Raw genomic sequence first — 24,281 nt, 5'->3', positions numbered from 1 at the left:
ATTGGTCTGGAAAATCTTTCTTTGACAGTTAATGCTTTATTTCACTTTATTTCTCACATTGCAGTCACCATGTCTCACTTCCTCTGAACTGTTTGCACTGCAGTACAATAAAATATCCTAGCACTTATAACAAATATTCGAGCTCTAATAACAAATGCCTGAAGGTATATATATATATTTTTTAGCACATTATAAAATTACAAACCAGTAGGCTATTGCAGCATCCGTATACAACACACCGTCAGCTAGTCAGACTTTTATATTATTTAGAATTGTTATTATTTTTTATTTTTTGTCATTTGCCCTTTTAATGTAAGTTAAGGCTATTTTTTATGTAGGCGTTATTCGGCTTGTTGTGGAGCAGGCAAATATATAGGCTCTCATTCGCACCCACATACAGAAATGTCATCCATCTACGGTAGGCTATGTTATAATATGTCTGTGTGACTGTGTAATATTTTACGTCCTGTATACATGCTAGTTCGTGTTAAGACAATTTCATGTCAACACTGTCCCCAAAAAGTATTTGGACACTAAATAGATTTGCTGTTTGTTATGCTACGTTTTATGTTACGTCGTTTTGCAAAGGAACATTACGCCAGTAAACGAGTTATGCATGGGTGAGAATGGGAAATGTAGTTTTAGAACATTGTGTTTCCACTATTTCTCAGAATAAATAGGTAGACTATGAAACTTCACATCCCAGAATGCACCTCGCAGTTAGCCGGCGTATGCAACGTTCAGTCTTCCTGAAACTGAAAGGAATGAGTGCAATTCAAAACCAGTGGAATTAACTTGCCGCGTCTGAAACCTTCAGGTTGGTGATATTTAAAAGGCTCCTTTTCTAGTGCACCTACATGTTTTTACTTGACTTAATAGATTTAAACTAGTGCATGACATTTGACAGTTTGCAAGAGCGTATGGAACTTGCTGAAAGGACAGGCAGCAGCATTACCGAATGAGACAGAAGTTGCTGTGTTTGAATCACTTATGTTATGGAAATGTACTGACACGCTTTGATATAGCCTATATATATATATATATATATATATATATATATATATATATATATATATATATATATATATATTACACAAAAACAAAATATGTGCTACCTACAGCTGTATACAATGTAGAAATAATGTATTCAACGTGATAAATTAAATGTTAATAAGTATAAATACGACCTGTAAAGCAGAAAACAATTGCAGTTGATCGGATCTGTATGACACATGTGTAGTTGACACATTCTAACCCCAACCCCCACATTTAAAAAATATCAACATTTTAGTTTAAAATGTATTTGATATTATATATCATAAGTGGCCCCCTTTCTTTAAGATTTAATCACATTTTAGGCTTCTCTAAGTTCGTTTCAAATGCTCCTGTGTTGTGACCAATGAATTTTAGAAGACAAACATTCCATATAGTCTTTCAACTATTGAGGTTATACAACTCTATGTATTATTTATTAGAAAATAATATGTAAAGTGCTGTTCAGTTTTATCTGTAGTAGCATGTATAACAACCCAGGACATGTCAACTTCTCAAAATGTCAAGTCAAGTGTTCACGTCTCTTTCAGGTGCATCATGTGGGCACGTGTGGGTCTGATGGGTTCAGTGGCCCTTGGGTCAACGTTTTGGTTTCAAAAGAATAAGGCTGAACCCTCTCCATACGAGCTTAAATTAATTCAAGTTTTATTCCGACATGGGGCGAGGACGCCGCTGAAATCTATACCAGATGTGTTGGAGGTAAGAGAGCTGATTAGTGTCACTTCAATGCCCAAAGTCGCAGTGTTGCGTGATCAGTAATTTTTTGGGGATTGGGGGGTTTAAAAAACAATAATGTTAAACATTGACAAACCTTTTAATAGTATAAAGATAATAGTTTAAAGATAATAAAAGTAATACAAAAGAAGGTGGAACAAAAAAGAGAAGAGAATGCACAAATGTGGCATTATTCTTAATTGCTTAAATGTCTCAGAATCATTTGTCAGCGTCAGTCTTAACAGCATGCCTTTTCACTCAGAGACAGTGGCACTGTCATATAATCTGTGATAGTCTACATGTTGATGCCAATTATATCCAGAATGACGCATGGTTTCTGCACCCCTAGGCACAATGGGTCCCTAAGCTACTTGAAGCGCCCGCTCACACAGAAATAGACTATACTGTTACAGACCTGAAGGGGGGACCCAGACCCCCAGCTCCTGTGGAGGACAGCTACAGGGCCAAAATATTGACGGTGGGTTTGTGTTTATGCGTATCTGCCACTTTCTTATACAATGGAAACTGTTTTGCACACAGGATTAGAAAGGGTCCAGCTTGTGGTTTGCCTACTGAAAGGTAACATTAGTTTAAAAAGGGCCACAACTCTTTCTAGTTAATAGGTTTGGCTATTTCAGTGTGTTCAGAGCAGGCAAATATTAATGCTACTCCATATGTTCACATTCTAGAGCAGGGCTGGCAACGTGGGTCCTGGAGTACTGATGTCCTGCAGAGTTTAGCTCCGAGCCTACCGGTAATCACACCTGAACAAGCTAATCAATGTCTTCAGGATTACTAAGGCTACAGTACATGCAGGTTAGCTTTTATCAGGGTTGGAGCTAAATTCTGCAGGACAGCAGCACTCCAGGCCTGACGTTGCCCATCCCTGTTCTAGAGAATTGTGTGCATCCAGCTTTGTGGCAACAGTTTGGCGAGAGTCCTTTTTTGCTCCACTGTGACAATGCCCCTGTGCACAAAGCTAGGTCAGAAAAAGAAAAAGGTTTATTGAGTCTGGTGTAGAACAACTTGACTGACCTGCAACAAAGCTCAGACCTGAATGGGAGCAAATTTCTGCCGCCACATTCTAACATATAATAAAAGCTTTCTGTGAAGAGTAGAAAATGAAAGACCAAATGGTTTTGAAATGAAATGCTCAGCCATCATACTGTATGAGTGTGTTGTTTGGATGTCCACATAGTTTTGGCCATATAGTGTCATTTTCCGAGATGTTTGTGTAGCGTTTTAGAGTGCATGTTTGGAATGAAGTGGATTGATGGTAAATGGCAGTGTCAGACATCATGTAAACATTAGCATACCTAAATGTTTAGATGGAAATTGTGGCTGATTGTCATATAAAAAAAAAAAGCATGACACCGACTTTGGCTCCTTCTTCCATAGGGTGGAACTTATCCAGGTCAGCTGACCACGGTGGGCATGCAACAGCTGTACGATCTTGGAGTGAAGTTACGAAAGAAATACATACAGGAAGAGCCCTTTCTCACACCTTCTTTCAACCCTAAAGAAGTTTAGTGAGTGCTATTGATGATTCTTTATTGAAATATTTATATTGTTTGGCTCCATTTGTGCTACTGACAAAAATTACACCTTAAAGGGATAGTTCGGCCAAAAATAATATTTAACCCATGATCCATTATTTACTCACCCTCAAGCCGTTCGAGATGCATATGTCAATCTTTTTTCAGACGAACACATTTTCAGTTATTTTAGAAAATGTCTTAGATCTTTCAGTGGTTATAATGTGAAGTAATGGAGTCCACCTCCTTCAAGTCCCAAAATGTGCATGCATCCTTCACAAAAGTAATCCATCCGGGTCCAGGGGGATAAACGAAGGCCTTCTGAGGGTAATCCGTGCGGTTTTGTAGTAAAAATATACATATTTAAAACTTTATAAACGAAAATAACTGGCTTCCGGCAGCGGTCGACGCGCGTTCACGGAGATGGATGCTGGCGTATGATGTAGGACGTAGCGTAGGAAGCGCCGTGACGTAAAACGAACGTGACAGCGCAGCCAGAGAGCAGAACAAAACAAAACTCTACATTCGTTCTACGTCACGACGCTTCCTACGCTACGTCCTACGTCATACGCCAGCACATTTTGGGACTTGAAGGAGGTGGACCCCATTACTTCACATTATAACCACTGAAAGATCTAAGACATTTTCTAAAATAACTGAAAATGTGTTCGTCTGAAAAAAGATTGACATATGGATCTCGAACGGCTTGAGGGTGAGTAAATCATGGGTTAAATATCATTTTTGGCCGAACTATCCCTTTAAATTGTATCATATTGAGGAGAAAAAAACAGTAACACTTTACAGTAAGGTTTCATTTGTTAACATTAGTTAACTACATTAATTAACAAACTTTCATTTTTAAACTTTAAATATTAAAATCAAAGATTGAATCTGTTAATATTATTTAATGGACCTGAGCTTACATGAACTAACAATGAAAATTTGTATTTTTATTAACATTAACAAAGTAATAAATACTGTAAACAATTAATTAAAGCATTAACTAACATTAACTAATTGACTAAAAATCTAATAAATTATCCTATTGTAAATGAATATGTTTATGGCTCTGAATTGCATTAAGCTAAATGAGTAAGAGGAACTATCTGTCGTTGATTTACAGCATTCGCTCTACCAACATTGTACGCACCATTGAGTCTGCTAAGTGTTTGGTGGCAGGACTGTTCCAACAGGAACAAGCAGGTAAGGTGGCAGCTCAGCTACGCTTTTTTGTGTGGTTTGCTTGAGTAATGGATGAGATGAGCTTTACATACTCCTGTGTTTGCCTTTCCGTGTTTGATTTTCTCCCACTCTAAGGTGTTGTGTCCATCCTCACTGATAAAGCAGAGAAAGAAGTCCTCTACCCCAACTATCATGGATGCAAGCTGCTCAAGCTGTATATGGGGTAAAACCTGCTTTATTACGATAATAATGCTGATAATAAACAAACTTCATATAACCATTCATACTGAATTATAGCTCACAATGGAAAGTTAATTGGGAAACATTATTAGTTGGGCAATAATTATAATAAAAATAATAATAAAATACATTTAAATTAAAAAATTATTCAAATTCCAAGAATTGGAAGAAGTACTTATTCCTAAATGTTCCTAAATATAATTTAATTACTTGTTTATTTATTGAGGTTTATACTTTTATTTTGTTAAAATACTCTAATAATAACAATATACTTTATTATCAGAAAACATTAGACCTTTGCTTTGGTGAAATACACTACTGTCCAGAAGTTTGGGGTCGGTAAGATTTTATGTTTTTGAAAGAAGTCTCGGTAACACTTTATTTTACAGTGTCCTTGTTACATGTTACATGTACTTACCATAGTAATAACTATAAATTATGCATAATTACATGCAACTAACCCTCAACCAAATCCTAATCCTACCCTAACCCTAGAGTAAATACATGTAGTTGTAGTGTAGTAGAGTCAGTACTTAAATATATAATTACACTACAATGACACCTTAAAATAAAGTGTAACCGAAGTCTCTTATGTTCACCAAGGCTGCATTTATTTGATCAAAAGTATAGTACAACAATAATATTGTGATATTACAATTTAAAATAACTGTTTTATGTTTTAAACTTAATTCAAATGTATTCCTTTGGTGGCAAAACTGAATTTTCAGCATCATTACTCCAGTCTTCAGTGTCACATGATCCTTCAGATATCATGCTAATATTCTGATTTGCTGCTCAAAAAACATCAGTTTTGCTTCTTAATATTTGTGGACACTGATAATTTGATTAATTGAGTGCAAACAAACAGCATTTATTTGAAATAGAAGTATTTTGTAATATTATGTCTTTACTGTCACTTTTCATCAATCATGCTAGCTAAATAAAAATAAAAAATTCTTTTAAAAACAAACAAAAAAACTCCTCCTGACTACTTTTGAATAGTAGTGTAAATGCCCTATGTTGGCGTGTGACTGGTTTAACATCATGGGTCTGTGATTGACTGTGGTGCATCAAATGTAGTCATCGTTGGGCACAATCATCCACGCTTCCTGACATTGCTGCAGACCTCCAGAGCATCCAGACCTCCTTGGGTGTTGATCCTCATCAACATATCGACTTCATCCTCATTAGAGATGACATGGTGGCCAGAGAGGTAAAGTGCCGCCTGCTGATACATTCTACAGATGCATCTGCATTGGCTTTGTTTCTCAAATAAGGTACTGTTATATTATTGATCCTAGACCCATGGCCTGCCGCTTCCTACAGCTCTAGAGCACTGGAGGAGTATCGTAGAGCAGAGAGCTGTAGATATGATGTGTCACATCTATGAGCCCAGTAAGAGGTGAGGGGCCAATGAATCCTGCTGTAGATTATTGAGAAGAGAACATATGAAGAAGTTGCTTATGGTTTAAGGTCTCTGTAAATATGTTTATTTGCTTTTGTTTGTCCTCAGGCAGAATTTACAGATGTGCGTGGGTCCACTTTTCCACATACTTCTAACCAACATCGAGGACAAAATTCAAGGCACAACTTCTAATCCAGACAGGTGTCTTCATTTTGAACATTTTATCTTTTGTTTTATCGCTTGACTTCTTTTAATGTTTTGGTTAAAACACGTGCAATCTATATTTAGAAATTAAACTTGTAATGCAATGACATTAAAGCTTAAGTGTCTTAAATTTTTTTTTTATTAAAACCACTGCGTAACATTCTCTACCTGCTATTTTCAGACAGTAAATGTCAGTTACAAAACTTGAGAAGTGCTGCCTCACAGTGGTCAAACTCAGAGATTGCGTGTGTAAAAGTCCTCTTGAAAACAAGATCTGTGTTTTTGTTGTTGTTGTTGATACAGAAAGTTGTTCCTGTATTCTGTGCATGACACCACCCTGATGCCATGTCTCATGGCTTTGGGGGTTTTTGACATGAAATGGCCACCATATGCAGCTGACATCACACTGGAGCTGTATCAGCACCGTCAGACGAACCAGCACTATGTTAAAGTATCTTACATTGGCCAGGTAAAACCATTCACACAGTAATCAGGAGGTAAAATGCTTCAAATACATACATTAAGTTTTAAAGGGATACTATACTTTTTTTTGGAAATAGGCTCATTTTACAACTCCCCCAGAGTTAAACAGTTGAGGTTTACCATTTCGAATCCATTCAGCCAAACTCCGGGTCTAGCGGTACCACTTTTAGCATAGCTTAGCATAGATCATTGAATTGGACAAGACCATTAGCATCTCTCTCAAAAAAAAATGACCAAAGAGTTTTTCCTATTTAAAACGCCTGCTGCACTCATGGTACGGCAGCAAAGTTTCTTGATTATTACGCAGGAATGAGAGTATAGTTCCTAGCCATATCAGCCTAGAAAATCGCTACTTTACATTTTCCGTCGGTCTTAGTACACGATGTAACTACAGAAGAGTCAAGTTTTAAATAGGAAAAATATTGAAACTCTTTGGTCATTTTTATGAGAGAGATGCTAATGGTCTTGTCCGATTCAATGATCTATGCTAAGCTATGCTAAAAGTGGTACCGCCAGAACCGGAGATCGGCTGAATGGATTCGAAAACGGTAAAACTCAACTGTTTAACTCTGGGGGAGTTGTAAAATGAGCCTATTTCCAAAAAAAGTGGAGTATCCCTTTAAAAGCTGGTATTTCAAAGTTGGTATGATTTTTTTTTTTTTTTTTTTTTTATGTTTTGAAAGAAGTCTCTTATGTTCATCAAGGCTTAAAAATACAGTTAAACAGTAATATAGCCAAGCATTATAACAATTGAAAGTAACTCTTTTCTGTTTTAATAACTTTAAAATATAATTTATTCCTGTGATGGCAAAGTTGAATTTTCAACAGTCATTACTCGTCTTCAGTGTCAAATGATCCTGTTGATTTGGTGCATTTTTCTTATCAATGTTGAAAACATTTTTGTGGAAACTGTGAAACATTTTTAAGGATACTTTGATGAATAGGAAGAACAGCATTTATTTTGAATAGCATTGTAACTAAAACACTGTACATTAGCAATAACTTGTTGCTCGTCATTAAGCATCTTTATTTGCTTTACTTGTATATCTGGTTTGGTCTTTTTGGGTTGTCTATCCACATTTGAAGCTGTTATTGTTATACCTACAGGACCAAAAAATCCCAGGCTGCAGTGATGTCTACTGCCCGCTGCACGAATTTAAGGCGGCAATGGCTGTTCACGCTCTACCTGATGATTCTTACCGTGCTCTCTGCAACAGTGCAGATGACCATCCCAAAGTCTGACCTCTCACGAACTCTCAACTCTGGACTTTGACCCAAAAAACAAATGTTTGGGTCTGGGCTGTAGAATCCTCTGGAGCTCAGGTCTCTTCTACATGGATTCAAATGTTATAATAAGCAGTATAAAGAGCAGTATCAGAAGTCTTATGTTTAAATTCTGTCAAGTCCTTTCTTTTAAAGGAAAATGGATCATGACTGGATGTAACAAATGTTTATTTGCAATGTACAACAATTTGGTAAACAAATTCATTCACAGGCTGTCGTAATATTTAGCCTACATTTCACAGCAAAAATATCGATAATGTGTGTGACTATTCAAAGGGGTGTTTGTGTGTAATATCTTCAGTAGGTGCCTTCATTTCAGTCATCTGAAACTGCTACAGATTTTGCTGCAACCTCGCATATTTTAACAATGACATTTGATGTTTTAACATCAAATTAAGTGCTGTTCAAGGTGATATGCAAGTCAATAGGGTGAAAATATTCTTACATACTACTGATATGCATATTAAATTGTGATATAATAAAAAAACGTTCTACATTTTATAGAATTTTGCTTTGTGCATTCACTATTGTAACAAACCAAAATACCTGAAAAAGCACACATGAAGAAAAGTGTAAACTTTAAAATGCAAAATTTATTTATATGGCTATTTGGTCGTTCTACATTTTAAATTTGTGTTTTCAGACAAAACACCTCAACATTTAAAACTTCTTCATTAAAGTCCATTGCATTGTATGTTAAAGAAGGATATGCATTAAAAATTCAGACAAGGAATTATCAAAGGAGAGAGGGAAGGTGAAAAAAAAAAAAAAAAAATCACATTAGACATTTTGGGATTCCCTTATTTAAAAGATACAGTCACTGTCTCGTTTTGAAAAGCTGTAGTCAAACAAATGTTTTCACAAAATTGTATATACCCAAAAAATGGCATTTCACCAATGCATTTGTGATTTCTACAATAACTCTTAACTCCATTTACCCAACCTTCATTTAAAAATTCCTGACTAATAGTTTTTCTAAAACATTCCCAGACAACCACACATTTAGGGCAGTCCACTGGCTCCACTCCATCATTCAAGTACATCCCAGTCCATCGCATCTTTCTTAGGTTTCAAAACAAAGCTAACATTAAGTGCACTCAAGATTATGCCATTTATAAAAAAATAATCATAATAACATTAGAAATAACAACTGTAGTAATTACATTAGTAATAAATTTAAAGCATTCTACACAATTCTCATTATACATATATCACCTTGACCATCAGGCTCCGCCCCCCCCTGAGAAAAACACCATGGGTTCAAGTTCTGGTTTAACACATCTGTATCAATTGCAAAGCAACCTCAGCTTAGTAACTTAAATAACAACAATTATTGTGAGGAAAAGGACCATTTAAACCATCATAACATTATTTACATGAATAAATTCAACCTCATTGTCTTACATCACAGATCCTTGGTATTTACAGCATTAATATTTAAAGAAACAAAGCTTTGCTCCTCTTCATTTAATCCTGTGGCTTTTCACCTAAAATTTTAAGACAAATTAAAATACTCGTAAAAAAACAAACAATGGAGATCAACAGAAATATAGAGATGTCTGTATATTACAGACTGACCTCACTGAGCAGCAATGCACTGGTGGCATTTGTAGAGCTTGGGATTATGTGTCTTTATGTGATTCCTCACATTTTTCTGGCTGAAGAAAGACTTGCTGCACAACTGCAAGAGAGAAAAAAGGTGTGAAAATAGAAGAAACCAGATATAGAAGTACAATGGCAGAGTGGGATAGGAAAACTGTTAAATGACTGTGGTGCTTTTTTATTGTGGTCTTTTGCCAATTTTATTAAGCAGAGAGTAGACTGAAATGATGGAGTGACCAAGAAAAAAAATGGAACTAAGAAATGTTGCGAGCCAGTTTCAAAGCCGGCCTGCTCAGTCAATACGCTGGACGTGCAAAACGCTTCGCTTTGTCACAGCTCTGATGGTACTTTTTTTTTTTTTTTTTTTTGAATAAGGCCAATTAATCAGCTCTACCCCACCTTTTATTATAGCTTTGTACTAGGGATGGGATGGTATGAAAATTTCATATCACGATAATAGTGACCAAAATGATCGAATCACGGTTTTGGTAAAACGAGATGTAAAGTGTTCGAAAATAACTGATGCTCACACTGAAAACATTCCAACAAGTTTTATATTTGAAAATCAACAAACAACAAATAAAACAAGCAGCTCTATGCGCTTTTTTTAAGCAAGATTCTATTCTGTGGCATTTCCGTCCTTATAATGACCGACGTCAATAGCAACGCATTTTAACGCGCACATCTGTATCACAACGGATGCGCTCGTTTCATTCAAATACAACTTGCCTTCTTGCGTCTCCGTTTTTGATTGTATTGAAAATTAAATCAGAGTTGATTTATTTACAGAGTTTGATATTGTTGTGATTATCTTGTGTGGACGATTGCTTTGTATGCTGAACAAAATGAATTTATGAACAGGTAAGATTTAAAACATTAATCTCAATTCAATATATATGTGGTAAAAAAAAAAAATCGGTGTAATAAGTGTACAATGAATATCACAATGAATGTCACTCTTAATATATATAAATAGTCTTGTTTGAACTTGTTCGTTCGCCTTTGGCTCAAGGCCACTTGCTGCGAACTTTTCTTTGCAGAAGCTTCACGTTTATTTCAAGTGAGTGAGATAAAATATTTTAACTCAAAACAACATTTTGTGCCCAATTATTTCCCAGACGTAGTTTTGGTATTGAGGTCAAAGTTAACTTGCCTTGCGTTCGCTATACAACAGTGGGTGATGGTCACACGAGACGACTCGGCAGATTTTAAGTGTTTCCCCCTATTGTAGCGACTTTTTTTGTGCATATTCTGCAGACAGGGTGACCATCCTCGATTAAGTTTCCCTCAGGACTTTTGCAAAAGCTAAAATATGACCACACCTCAGATTTGGTCCTCTTAAAAGGCTGAAAAATATCCAGAGCAAGGTCACTGCCATCCATGGACAGGATTTACAGTGAGTTATTAAGATTGCGATAATCAAAGACGGTTTTAATGATAATTCAATTTTAAAAGATAATACCAACTGTCAGTACATTTTATCGTGGTTTATAGTGAAACCGGTAATCGTCTCATCCCTACTTTATACAGTAGACAGGCACATTGCTGGGAAGGGAGCACCTTCAGGATCTCAGGAGACATGATACATACCGGGCAGGGCCAGTGTTTGCCTTCAATGTGCTTGATCCGGTGCATAATAAGGGCATCACAGTCCCTGTACGAGGCTCTGCACTGCAGGCAAGCATGTGCTCCACTGGAGGCCTGACCGTGAGGACTCTTCTGCTGTTTCAGACGTGCCCGTCGGATGGATTCCAGTAGGATGGAACGGCGGCTGCTCAGAGGAAGCAGCTTATTTACATTCTATGAAGACAAAACAGATAAATATGTTTTTTGTCATTTTGGCAAGTGTCATTTTATGTTTATTACCAGATTAAATTTAGTATCATTCTTTTCAACGATTGACATTTGAGTACTACTTCCCTAACCAAGACTGCATACAAGTTTACAGAACAGTTACATAACATGCCTTTGTCATAAGAATAAACATCACCAAATTCTAGCATAAGAAAAACTTTTATCACCTTTGTCTTTGTAGGTTCTTTCTTGACTTTACAGCTCCTCTTGCTGACTTGGGGGTGTCTAGAAAATCGGGTAACCTGTGACCCTTGGGACACACTGGTTTCATCCCTCTCTGTCTTCACTTGAATACCAATCCTTTGGGAAAAAGGTGAGTGCCTGTTTCCAAGTCCTGCCCAGTGAGGCCCATTTAGACCAGTCCGATCTGGCATAATCCTGGCTCTCACCCGATCTCTTCTCCCCATGCCAGGTGATGAATCGCAATGGGAACTACCTCCATGAGAGACAGACCGAGTCAGGTAGATGTCCATGCTCTCCTCCTCCCGTTTGATGCCACTTGGCTGCCGACAGAACCCAAAGAGGAAGCCTTGATCCAACAGTTTGACGGGTGGTTTGCTCTGACGCTTGCCCAGGTCTGAGGAATCGCTGGTTGGGAATGGCTGGGTTAGGGGCAAGGGGTCAGCTGGCTCTTCCTTTATCGTTTTGTAAAGGGGATGGCTGTGAAGATGCTGATGGCTGGAAGCATCCCAGTTCATGACGGCATACTGAACATCAGGACTGGCCTTTCTTTTCGAATGTTCCTTCGAACATTTTTTTATTTTTCTGTTCTCCTTCACCTGTGTTCCTCTTTCAGTTCTGCTGTGCTTTGCTTGTGGAATTCCGGTAGCATGGCTGCATTTTTTTTTGCTTTCTATTTGTTTTGAACTCTTAGTTTTGACTGTTGGGGGACGCCCAGGTTTGTGCCGCTTTGTGTGCTGTGAATTTGTTGTGGCTACCCTTACTGTGCGATCTGCTGGTGGACGACCCCTACGTCCTGGTGATTTAGGAGAAGTTGCTTGGGGGCTGCAGACAGTATTGCGACGGTGAATAGGTTGCAGGATGGCACTGTCCGAAGATTCTTGTTTTATCCTGAGCATAGTGCTTTTTGAAGGGTGAGAGGCATTGTGTGCTGGTACTCTACCTCTTCGAGCAGGTTGGGAAGGTGCTTTATCTTGATTTTTGTGGTGACGTTTGAGCGTTCGATCGATTGCACTGGAGTCTGTGTGCAGCAATGACCTGCTACGTGTAGCTCTAGCAATTGGCTCCACAGTATCATGCCTTTTCCTTTTGGACCTTTCTTGTTTCCAAGATTCTTGGAGTTCTACTTTCACTGGTCTGTTCAGCAAATCCATTCTGCTCATGTCACAGAGAGACAGAGAAGGACTAACGGCAGCAAGCACCCCTAAACTGGTTCTGAATCCCAATGGGACGCCTTGTGCACGAGGTTTTCGGCGGGCTGTGAGTGAATAATCACTGACTTTTAACTTCCTAAGTCGTTTTTTCTGCCCCCAACCAGACAGTTCTTCTGGACCAGGCACCAAGGATTTCCTCTGCAAGCCAAGGAAGCTAAGAAGACGGTATTTCTCCTGAGCACGGGGGCTATGCACCTCATCCTGAGGGACTTTGTTACATACCTTCTCTTCCACATACTCCTCCTTTACCTTTACTGAGGTATCATGGGTCAAAGAAATTGCCTGAGATTGGGATGGAGTCACTGAGAATTCACACTGGGGCTTGTATGCCCGGTAAGAGGAGGACTTCCTCTTTCTCTTAGTGGAGAGGTCAATTTTGGGGAGGAGTCTGCGCAGAGCAAGTGCAGCGCCAGGTGAAGAACGAAGCAGACGGCGTGATGGAGAGGAAGAACGAGTAGAGGTGCAAGGAGATGTTGAGATGACCGAAGATGTGGGGTGGGAGGACGTTTTTTTCTTGCAGGATGGAGATTTAAAGTCCATGAGCTTCATTCTGCGATTTGGGCTGCATGGAAAGCCATTTTCCTCAACCTGAAAACTGGACAGGAACTGAGGATTTGAGGTTTCTGTTTCAGATTCATCGGTCACCTTATCAACAATCTGCTCACTGTACTGTGCTTGGATGTTCAAGGAAGACCCAGAGCCTTCTCCTTTCTCATCCTCTCTCTTCCTTTTGAGTCCCACCTTGCCTCCTGAAGCTGAGGAGTGGCCTCTCCTGAAAGGTCCAGGTGTTGAATTATTTGGTTCACCAGGAGTACTGTGCATTCTGGAATGTAACTGATAAGTCTCTCGCTCCTTTTTGATAGCAGAGCAAGCCTCAAGGGCAGGCCACATGCGTAGATGGCGGGCCATGGCACAAACCTCCGTCAAGATGTCCAGATTCAGATTGAGGGTGGAAGTGTAAGAGAACTCCAGTAAAGCAAGCAGGCTCTGCTCACTGAAATCTATATGAGGAACCATAAAGGATAATTGATTAATGCTCTGAAGGATAACGTAAAAGATATAAGTGTGTTGAAATAGGATAACGACAGTCTAAAGGTTAAGGATCTGCTGCTGGAATGAGATTAACAATACATTATATTAGTATATTTTGTACAATTAGTACAGAAAAATCCATGAAAATATATTCTTTCCAATGACTCCAATCCTGGAAATCACAATTTTGACATTTCCTAATATTCAAGGTTTCCTATGACTGCGGGAAACCTGTAACAAGTAAACTTTAAACAACCAAAAGCATGATCAGAGAAGATTACAATGGCTCACCTTCATGAATAAAATATGCTCAATTTCAATAATGCCAGTTTTAAATGAATACAAGTGTGAACAAACACTTATTTTGAAACTGGTTTAACTTGATATACTGCACCCATACCTGTGAGATCAACATGTGACTGGGCATCAGTGGCTGAGTCCATTTCAGTAAATAACTCCTGGAAGTACTCGCTCACCGCAGCAAGGACTGCTTTGTGGGCGACAAAACACTGGCCATCACCAGTTTTCAGCGTGATATCACAGAAGAGCCCTGCTTCCCGTTGGCTATTGAGTTTGGTTAAGACTTGATGACTATGTGATTCCACCATCCTGGAGATAAGTCCCACATCAGAACACTAGAGACAGAGACAAAGTGAAAGTAAGATAAAGTCAAAGCAGTAATCTTGACTAAGATGAATACTGGGATAAATATGTTTACAAAGTCATTCTTACCATTGATCTCTCAGACTGACTGCGTTGACATTCCTCACAGCCAAAGACATAGTCTCTGACCTGAAAATACATTCCTAAAAGAAAAAACAACAGATTTTTACAAAATTATTACAGAGAAGGATTTGTCTGTGTATATTCAAAAAAGAAAGTCAGTGCTGTGACTGTCAGACCACTCCTATTCCACAAGTAGCTCAGTTCTGTCTGGGCATTACCCATTCTCTTTCACTTTCACATTACATAGACTAAATCAATTCAGACTGCAAACTATGCAGCTGACAGCTAGAGTAGGAATCTCAATTCACAAGTGATTTTTTTGTGTGGCAATGAAAATAACACAATTTTGAACAGAGATCTCTGCCATTATCATCTCTTAGGAGTATGACACTAGTTATCTCCAGTTAAATGAGAAACTTGTCAGTGGAAAAAGTGGTTAAGTGTGGCAAACAGATTTTTTTAATGTATATGCATATATTATACTTGGGTTTACCAGAGCCCGTCTAAGGAGAGAGCCTGGCCACTCTACATTAAGTCCTATTGTACCAAATTTTGGTTGTAGTTCCACCAGAGAGTTCCACTGGGGGCAATCGCCCCTGAGTGCAAAATGAATGGGAGTCTATGGAGCTAGACGGCTAAATTTGTCTCTTTCACCCGACTGCTGTTGAGAAATCTCAGATTTGATTGTAGGTTTTGCAAGTTCAACCAGTGGGTTATAGGTCGAAAGTTGAATGAACGAGTACTTATGTCCTTTCGATTTCTTACAGGTTGAGTTGTTGTTGCCCATAACACACTAGAATTCTGCTAATGAACGCTGAATGGTCAGTGTGTGTGTGTGTGTGTGTGTATTTTCAGCGTGGTCTTTTAAAATAACAAAACAAAAACTCTTCTAGCACGTGTATTTACCTGTGTCAGCTGTGTTGTCGATGCCTCGAGAGAAAAGAAAGTGCAGAGCGCGAAAGCACAAAAGTGACTGAAGGATTGCCGTAAAGCAGTGTCTCTGGTCGTACGATGTGTATGACGTCATTGACATTTTTAAAGACTTTTTAAAGCAAATAAGTGACCCTAAAAAGCAAACACCCAGCAATGTGTAATTTCTTTGCATCTCCTTTCGAATACAACATTCAAATTACTAGACAAAAAATTATATCCTGAGAAAAGTGGATTTTGAGGGGTATAACTCCATAGACCTCCATTCATTCTGCACTCGTCCTGTGAGCGCCCACATATGGAACCAGAGTGGAACTGCAACCAGTTCGGAAGCCGGAAGTTTACTGAGAGTGGTTTCCCCCTTACTAAACATTCTCTGGGTTTACTTAAAAAAGATGAATGCAGGTATGAATAATAAAAAGGCAAATAAAAAGAAAAAGAGGTATATACTTTTAGTAGCAAAAAATATACTTTTTGTAGCATTTTATCCTCTAGGTAAAAACAAAATAGAGGGAATGGGAAATGGTAAATAAACATCTGTCTTTAAACAATATTAAAATGAACTGTGACATGAAAATTGGGATTCCAGGATATAAACTCATCCACATCAATTCCACTCTCAGTTTTATAAATTAACATTGCTAATGACCTAACAAAATCAATGTGTCATCAGAAATTTTTAATTTGATCCACAACTGCAACCTTGAATTAGACATGGGCATATTATCCTCATTAGGCTTACTTGTTTGTCTAGTTTGTAATAAATTAATTTGGCAAACTAAGGTGTTTCTGGCACAGGGCAAAATACCCAGCTGTTCTGCAGCCCCAATAAGCTGTATTGAGAAATCCCTGATGGTGCAATTCAGTTAAAACATGAAGCAGCACACCAAAAGCTCAGATTATTACTCCCATCACAATAAGTCCTGACTTACCATCGAGAGAGTGAAGCAACAGATAAGTCATACTCCAAACAGTTCTCAGGGGACTGTGGAGTGGAATAATTTAGGGGTTAAAGAGCTACAATAAAGTTTGTGAGTCTGAACCCCAGAAAAGATGATCCATGAATTTTTATATTTCTGGTCAGCTGACAAATCACAAGACACTAACCCCTATTCCAGGGGGAATGTCTCTGAAATATATGGATAGTAGATTTAGCTGAATACTGTCTGGAATCATTACTGTCAGCAATCTACAAACCCTTTGATAAAAATCAATTGCTAAAATAATCTAAAGTTTAGTTGGCATTTGACTATAAATGTGGAGCTCAAACAATGATCTGAACTATTAAGCCGTTCTAAGGATTATTTTGGTCAGTGTTTTTTACCTCTCTATGTCCACATAGTAATTCACTAAGTAGTAATTTAGCCAAAGCTTTTAATACAGAAATTACAGGTTCGGTGCTCCTGGAATAACCCAAGGTTAGGTGTCTTAAGGGATTAACAACAACCTGTCAGTTTCCAGTCTACATGCTTAATCACAAAACTATCATCTAATACCAAGCATAACTAAATGAGATCTGACATTCCGAAAGCAGTCCGAAAGAATTGTAAACATCATAAGAAGTCTGGAGATAAGGTGGCCCTGAGGGAGATCTTTGCCACCTCCAAATCCACCTTAAGGATGCAATGCAGCATAAAAGTCAAATCTAGTGCACCTCAACTCCTCTAATTAGAGGTTCTGACTGAGGTTGAGTTTGAAAGGCAACATTCCTCAACAATGTGACTTTTGAGAGCTTAATGAATTGTTCCCTGTGATTGTAATTAAATTGTAAATAATTGTATGCCATCTCTGTGCCACTTTACAAGTGTAAAGACAGCTATAGATGGGATAATAATAAATACTTCCATGTTTGCAACTATTGCTTAGTAAAAGCAATTGCTATGAAGAGTCCCCCACCTGTTCATAAATTAAAAGTTAATTCTACAATACAGTGATACACTGTCATGTTGGAACAAATAAAATTAAACTTAAAGCCTAGTTCACAATGACAACATTTAAAGTCTACATGAAATGGAACTTCATTTTGTCCATTGGGAATTGATTGGATCATTGTATTTTGCTAATTGCTGTGATCTTATGTGAGTAACAGGTTGTCCCGCCTTCGTTCCAGTAAACATCATCATAAAACTAATGATAACGAGGGCACATGAATTTTAAAAAACAATAATGATGTGCACGGATAAATAATTTAATGAACTCCAATATTCCATAAAAAGAAAATAAGAACTGTCAATTTTTATTTCATGGTGGCTAGAGGTCTGTCACGTTGGTAGTTGCACTGTTACATAAACATTTTTGCATCGCTGTTGCACGTCTCGTAGGAAATCGACAACTCTCATGAATACATATTATGTGTTAATAATAGTATTAATATTATTAAATATTATAATAATATTATTAAATATTATAATAATATTAAATTAATTGAATGAATTAACTAATTAAAACATTTATAAACTTTCATGATGATTTGATTCAAAGTTCAGATATAGCTTAAAACTGATTCGAAACATACACTTAAATAAATTGTATCGGTAGTAAAAACAAAATAAAACCATAAGAGAAAAATGACAAACCTTCCCACCAATAGTGCTCGGCCACCAATCTGTATGTGTCCTCCAGGGTGTGGTGCGACTTGCCGGGTCTCTTCTCGTGGAAGGTAGCTATGGATTGAAGCCGCTTGTCTTCAACAAGCACCTCTCGGTACTGGACGAAACCCTTCTCCAACTTTCTGCGGTAAAGAGAGCCGCCGATGACCTCGAAGAAGGCAGAAGACGAGATCGACGCGCAGCCGCCGTTTACACATCCTGCGCGTTCCCGCTGCTCGTCCGCTGAGAGTTTACTACTGCGAAAGGTGTCATCAGTGTCATACTGAGCACTGTAGGTGCATTCACTTGCCATTTTTACCAGCTTTTTTTTCTCAATACACTTTAACTATCAGTGCAGCTTATCTAAAGTCGTTTCTCCTAAGTGTAAAAAACAGAACTTTTTAACTTGACTTTATCCACCGACATTGAGACGTTTCTGAAACCAATGATGCTCTGAGAAGTGTCTATTAAGTTTTAACATCTGTTGGAGATTCACAGCAAATCCTCAATATGGATATTTAAGTAGCAAGCAAAATCAATTATATTATGAATAAATAAGACAGTCTCACAGGTCGTAGGCATCCAGATTATTTTTGTTATGAAGAAGCATTGGAGTTAGTAGCTTAAGTATTTTACAATAAAGTCCATCATCTTTGGTGCTTACGATGTGACATTACATCATATCAAACGTGAAATACTGCAACTCCATGAGACACTGAATTCAAGACAGATGAGTAACTTCCACCATCAAAAGTCATAAGTAAATCCTGACCACTTATCATAATTCAAATAAATTCTGTAATAAAAATCGGACACAACGATGTTAAGTTCTTCAATAGCCTGGTTGTCCCATGAAACTGAACTAAACACAAAAATCAATCGACTGAAAAAATTCTCAATCTGTCAAATATGCAGTGGCTGCCATCCATTAATATGACATTATTATTATTTAAGCAGGTACTTTAGGGCCTCTTTCGTCAGAGGTAACTGCAATTGAATTAACAATGTGTCACGAAACGCCAACTAACTACGTCATAACAGGAGATCCGAACGTCCAAATTTCTCGGCGGGCAGCAATAACAATCGCGCGGAAGGGTTTTCCTCTCGCGCGTGCAACTTGTGATTTCTTGAACTCGGTCTAAGCACGCCGCAGCTAATCTGTCGCGCGACCTATGCGCGATACGCGGGGGTCTTCCCGAAACACATCCAAACGAAACGGCGGCCTCCAAAATCAATAATATCATCCGCGATTTCGCCTTAACGTGCTCCGCGTCCGTTCATGTAACGATAAAGCCAGTCAGATGATCAAATAATCCAATTTTTAACTCGTAGTCCTCTGCTGGTTGCCATTCGTCAACCTAACTTCGCCTCGACGCCCAATTGCCTCACCCCCTCCCTTCCTCGACGCATATTGGTGGACTCTTTAAAGAACATCGACTGCAGACAACGCCATTGGTCATTGAGACTGTCACTCACCGGGCTGTTTTCCCTACTTTTTCCCTACACGAAGATAGGTTGTTGACGTCAGCGTTACCTTACTTAGCGTCAAGTTTACCAATATGAAAAAGGACAACAATGCGAAAATATTGTTTCGCTTTGACTCGTTTTCATTTTAGACCTTCATTGATTCTCGTATTTGTCTGCATGATTTGTTGGTCGATAGTTAAGGTTATTATTTATTAATGCATGTGCAATATGCATTGTTGTTGTGCAAATCTGTTGTATTTTTTATTATTATTTTTTATATTTAGCCAAATGAATGCAGAGGGATAAATGCTGTAATAAACTAATATTGCCAACGCAGTGCTTTTAAAGGTGTGCATTTTATTATGAAGATTATTTAAATAAAAACATCTATGGTTATTTTGGAGAAAAGAAACAGTTATTGTCTGAATACACTATCTTTCTATCTATACAATCTATATATAGATAGAGAGAGAGAGTTATTTTAATTAAGCAAGGCACACACACTTTCAATGCTGCATAAATGTAATTGACATGCATGGACAAACAAAGATTATGTCCAGTTTTTTTTTTTTTTTTACATGCATGTCATTGATCCTTCCCTTACACAAAACTCTATAGCCTTATTCAACTAATTTCCTTGCATGATGTGCTGAAACTTCCTATTTCCCTAAATGTTTGCAAGTGTATGTTAAATTTTTGGGAAATGGTATTGTTTAGTGAAGTGAAGTTTAAATTGTGGTCATTTGATTCAAGTAAAGGTTTCCTCTCTGTAGAGCAAGTAACAATCAAACAAATATATAAATTAATAAAGATAAAACAGTGACTATGGTGAAACATCTTTGAAAAAACATGAGGGACAATAGCAATCGTCACAGAAAATGAAACAGTAGGCCTACTTGGAGGTACTAAAAGAAGACAAGGAACATAAATCTTATGTATTGTAATGGTAATCAATTGTCAAGAATCAGTACAGGATTACAGGTGGTATCCTAAAGAAGATTCATAATCCGAACAACAATAGCTTTCACAAAGGCACTTTACAGGACAGCCTGTAATTTTTACAGGAACATTGTATGCTGAAACTTCATCAGCTTAAGGTGTCAAACTAATTTATTGTCTTTCCTCTAATCATAGGCAATATTGTTCTACCAGATCCACAATGCAAGGCGCCATGAAAGTGCCACATAAATCTGCCACAGGAAGAACATTATAGCTTGTAATGTGCTTTGCCATGTTTATGTTGAATGTACTCCTCTGCTTGCTGTTAACGATACAGGATGACTCAACTAACCACATGACTGTTCAGTTGACTGTTGGCTCTGCCATGAGGTCTCCAACATACTGTTGTGGATGACATGATCTTTCATGATAGATTTGGTTGCTCATTTAACCCTAAGGTTTAAGAGTACACTAACAAACTACATTACCTAAACATAATTTCTCAGTTTTTAATGTCATTGTTCAATGAAACATTAGTTGAGAACTATTTATCATTAATTCCCTAAACATGACTCTTTTCAGACGGATTGGGAAGGATTGTTTTCAACCAGAAATAGTTGCTTTCACAATATGTTTATGCTACATTTACTGTGTTTAGTTGTGTGTGGATAAATGGGTTGAGTCCAGGTGATTTGTGCAGAATTTTAGGATATACAGTATGTTCTCTTTTTCATAAAAGTATAAAACTTGGTACTCTTGTACAGTTTGGGGGCCCTGAACATTTTCAGAAATGGAGCCATCGCAAAAACGCCTCGTGGCGGCCATTTTACTGTACATCTCTCCTAAACCAAACATGATAACACTGAACATGTGATGATGTCTACCCCTATGTTTTGATGGTCAAGGATTACAATGATACCATATACAACATCATAAAATGTTCAGGTGAATAGTTAATGGTGAATTCAGGGACATGAGAAGGAAATTACAGTATCTGAGAACCTTTGCTAGACTTTATAATATCATGTCTGTTGAATGCATGTTGTGTATAGTTTAAAAAGCTTAATCATTTTGTTCATTAACCTTGACAATACAGTGACTGTAAAGAGTAGAATATTCAATATGACCTTGGCAACATAGCTTAAATGTGTCAAACACAAATATTTACTAAATCTATTTAATAAAATCTATTTCAGAAACACGTTGTTTCATTGTTTTGTTGTTATTGTTGTTGAACCTATTCTTCAGTCTCCTTCACAGTCTCCTCCACATTGACACAGAGCCGTGCACTTTTAGGAGGCTTTTTTTCTTTGGCATTTGCAATGCCCCGGCAGCCTTTCTTGCAGCCACAGCTCAAGAGTTCAAAGATGGACTGGCTTGCCTGTGGAAGAGTTGACCACAATGGTATCCAATCGCTTGGGTCCACCCAACTGCAGTCTGTTGGAGATGGCATATTTGGTGCCATCTCAAGTGCTGTTGTCGTGTGGCTAGAGTGCATTGAGGGTTTTCTGTTTTCAGTTGAGAACGGTGTTGTGTAAGTGGCCTAATGGTAAGTTAATCCCTAATGATTTTTCGATGGAAATGAATCAATAAATATCTTACTTAAACAGGACAATGATTTTCTCCTAGAGCTGCTGTACGGCCAAAACAATCTTTGTTGAATGAATGTCCTATTATCACTGTAAAGCTGCTTTAAATCAATCTATATTGTAAAAAGTGTTATATAAATGAAGGTGACTTGACTTGACTGCAATAGTGCATCCTTAGTTGGGGGGATTTGCTCCATTCCCCCTTCCTTTCTTTGTGAACAACTCAAGACGAGCTTGATCGATGTTGAGTTCGCTACTGGTGCGAGGAGAATTGTGAAGAGCTCCACAATGGAAAGGACCTCCTCTGGAATGCTTTTTGAAGCCGTTGACAGAGCCATGAAGGTCTCTGTTGCCATGTCATCTGCATTCCAGGTATCCCATGCTGTTTTCTTGCCCGTAGTTGCGAATGCAGAGACTGTGTTAAAGCCAGTCAAGGCATGGAACACAGGAAGGATTTGTCAGGACCCAGAGACTTGGCAATCTCAATGCCACCCGCAACTCCTCAGTGTCCAGCTCTGACACATGTGCAATGGCTAGAACTACAACAGTTGGTCCACAGTGCGCAGGGTGATCTTTTTAAATCCTTTTCTTGCAGCATCCGCCGCATGGAGTAGCATCCTTGTATCTGCCTGTTCATGAGTGCAAGGGGCAGTCTGATTGGATTCTTGTGGGTGAGATGACTGGGTCCGCATGTGTAAACAACTTGTTTGGTAGTCGACATTCCCACAAGGTTCCTGGCCAGAAAGTAAAAGAGCTCTGTTTTGTTTTTATCCACTCTAAGGAAGCCTTTCCAGTTGGTTTGTTAACTTGTTTTTTTCCCATCCACTCTTGTTCTTGTCCCTTTAGGCTGTTAACTTCATAGCAGTTCGATACAACATCCACTCTGTTGACCCTTGTTTCTCTTTGATAAAAGGTATAAAGATCTTGCTGGAAAAGTCATTGAAGGTTTTAGCTACGCCTGGTTTCAGCATGTTGATGACTGCTGACCCATCTAATATTTAGACCTCATTGTCTGAGGCACTGTCTGGGGCACTGCTTATACTGTTTTCTAGGCAGATCAGCCTTGTTTCCCAAGCGTAGTCCACTATGAAGTGAGAGTGATAGGGTAGGCCTGATTTCCCATCACAGGTCTGACAGGCAATGTAGAGACCGGAAAACAGTGCACAGTAAATTTTTAGCGAGTTTTGTTGTGTACTCTCCTCTTATCGGAGCTGTTTTAAAAAGAGGGTGCTTTTTCCTCTTCAAAGGGGCAGTGATGCGTTTTGTACCCTGCATCCTCTCTGCAACAAATAATTTGTACTGCTCTTTGCCCATCCTCTCTGCAACCTGAACAGAATCCACAACAGCTTGGTCTGCTAATTCTCTTCAGAAGGTTGTTGCTGTCCTCTGCGAAGGGATTTCCCATTTCCTCAATCATGTCAACCAACTCACATGTCTTGAATTTCAGCTGGACACTTTTGGCCTGTTCATGATGTCTGTTTTCAGAGACACCCTTACTGCTGAACTCCATGGATTCTAAAACCTATCACTTATGCTGGGTACACACTACAAGATATTCAGGGTGATTTTGGCTCAATTTCTCCCCTTCCAACAATGCCAGGTAAAGTCCCGATTATCTTGATGGTTCTACCAATTATCTTATCAGATTTTCCTGTGGTGTGAGGTGTGTTAAGAGTGACTGAATCTGCTCAGAAGAACGTCATAACTGCCCCAATCTCGAATCAAATCAGAAATCCTGTTGTGTGGGTGGAACCCAGAGGACAAACGTGCGCAGGCTCTGGAGATTATCACGTGAAACGAAACAACACCCAATCAGAAAGCAAGCTGATGGAAGACTCACTTCCAGCTCATACAAGTTCATGTTCACACCGTCTAAATGTTTTTCTTTTTTCCACCGCAAATTTTCTGTAACGGTAGGGGCACACTCAACCGACGCCAAAGAACGAGCGAATCTATTATAAGATTTTAAAAATCTTTTCTGTGGCCCCAGCTTCAGATGATATTCTCAGATACTGCGATTTCATTATAATCCTTATCACAACGTCAATGAATTCACCATT

The 24,281-nt window shown here is 38.3% G+C and overlaps 2 protein-coding genes across 2 annotated transcripts; one reads left to right on the top strand and one right to left on the bottom strand.

Annotated features, from left to right (window-relative positions):
* The first annotated feature begins 715 nt into the window (after positions 1 to 715).
* Positions 716 to 8,857, top strand: acp6 (acid phosphatase 6, lysophosphatidic). The gene is made up of 11 exons (XM_081368334.1): positions 716 to 817; positions 1,584 to 1,752; positions 2,117 to 2,245; positions 3,166 to 3,296; positions 4,426 to 4,505; positions 4,620 to 4,707; positions 5,805 to 5,937; positions 6,026 to 6,126; positions 6,238 to 6,330; positions 6,637 to 6,802; positions 7,924 to 8,857. The coding sequence occupies exons 2-11, from the start codon at positions 1,591 to 1,593 to the stop codon at positions 8,056 to 8,058; spliced, it is 1,218 nt and encodes a 405-aa protein (XP_081224460.1). The 5' UTR covers positions 716 to 817; positions 1,584 to 1,590; the 3' UTR covers positions 8,059 to 8,857.
* LOC308692381 (uncharacterized protein) lies at positions 8,674 to 19,624 on the bottom strand. The gene is made up of 7 exons (XM_081368333.1): positions 18,215 to 19,624; positions 14,715 to 14,788; positions 14,383 to 14,617; positions 11,724 to 13,951; positions 11,293 to 11,502; positions 9,679 to 9,781; positions 8,674 to 9,587 (listed from the first exon to the last, which is right to left on the bottom strand). Exons 1-6 carry the CDS (start codon positions 18,537 to 18,539, stop codon positions 9,680 to 9,682), a joined length of 3,174 nt encoding a protein of 1,057 aa, XP_081224459.1. The 5' UTR covers positions 18,540 to 19,624; the 3' UTR covers positions 8,674 to 9,587; position 9,679.
* Between the last annotated feature and the right edge of the window lie 4,657 nt (positions 19,625 to 24,281).

This window comes from Scardinius erythrophthalmus, assembly GCF_964197995.2.
Source record: "Scardinius erythrophthalmus genome assembly, chromosome: 6".
In the NCBI taxonomy this organism is placed as follows: Eukaryota; Metazoa; Chordata; class Actinopteri; order Cypriniformes; family Leuciscidae; genus Scardinius; species Scardinius erythrophthalmus.
This window is presented reverse-complemented; position numbering and strand designations above follow the sequence as displayed.

Coding starts and splice junctions, on each gene's coding strand:
- LOC308692381 (XM_081368333.1), bottom strand. CDS start 18,539: ATGGCAAGTGAATGCACCTACAGTGCTCAGTATGACACTGATGACACC. Junction 14,618..14,714: donor GTCAGTCTGAGAGATCAATG/GTAAGAATGACT, acceptor CTCTGTCTCTAG/TGTTCTGATGTGGGACTTAT. Junction 13,952..14,382: donor GTCACATGTTGATCTCACAG/GTATGGGTGCAG, acceptor TTCCTCATATAG/ATTTCAGTGAGCAGAGCCTG.
- acp6 (XM_081368334.1), top strand. CDS start 1,591: ATGTGGGCACGTGTGGGTCTGATGGGTTCAGTGGCCCTTGGGTCAACG. Junction 1,753..2,116: donor CTATACCAGATGTGTTGGAG/GTAAGAGAGCTG, acceptor CTGCACCCCTAG/GCACAATGGGTCCCTAAGCT. Junction 6,803..7,923: donor AAGTATCTTACATTGGCCAG/GTAAAACCATTC, acceptor TTATACCTACAG/GACCAAAAAATCCCAGGCTG.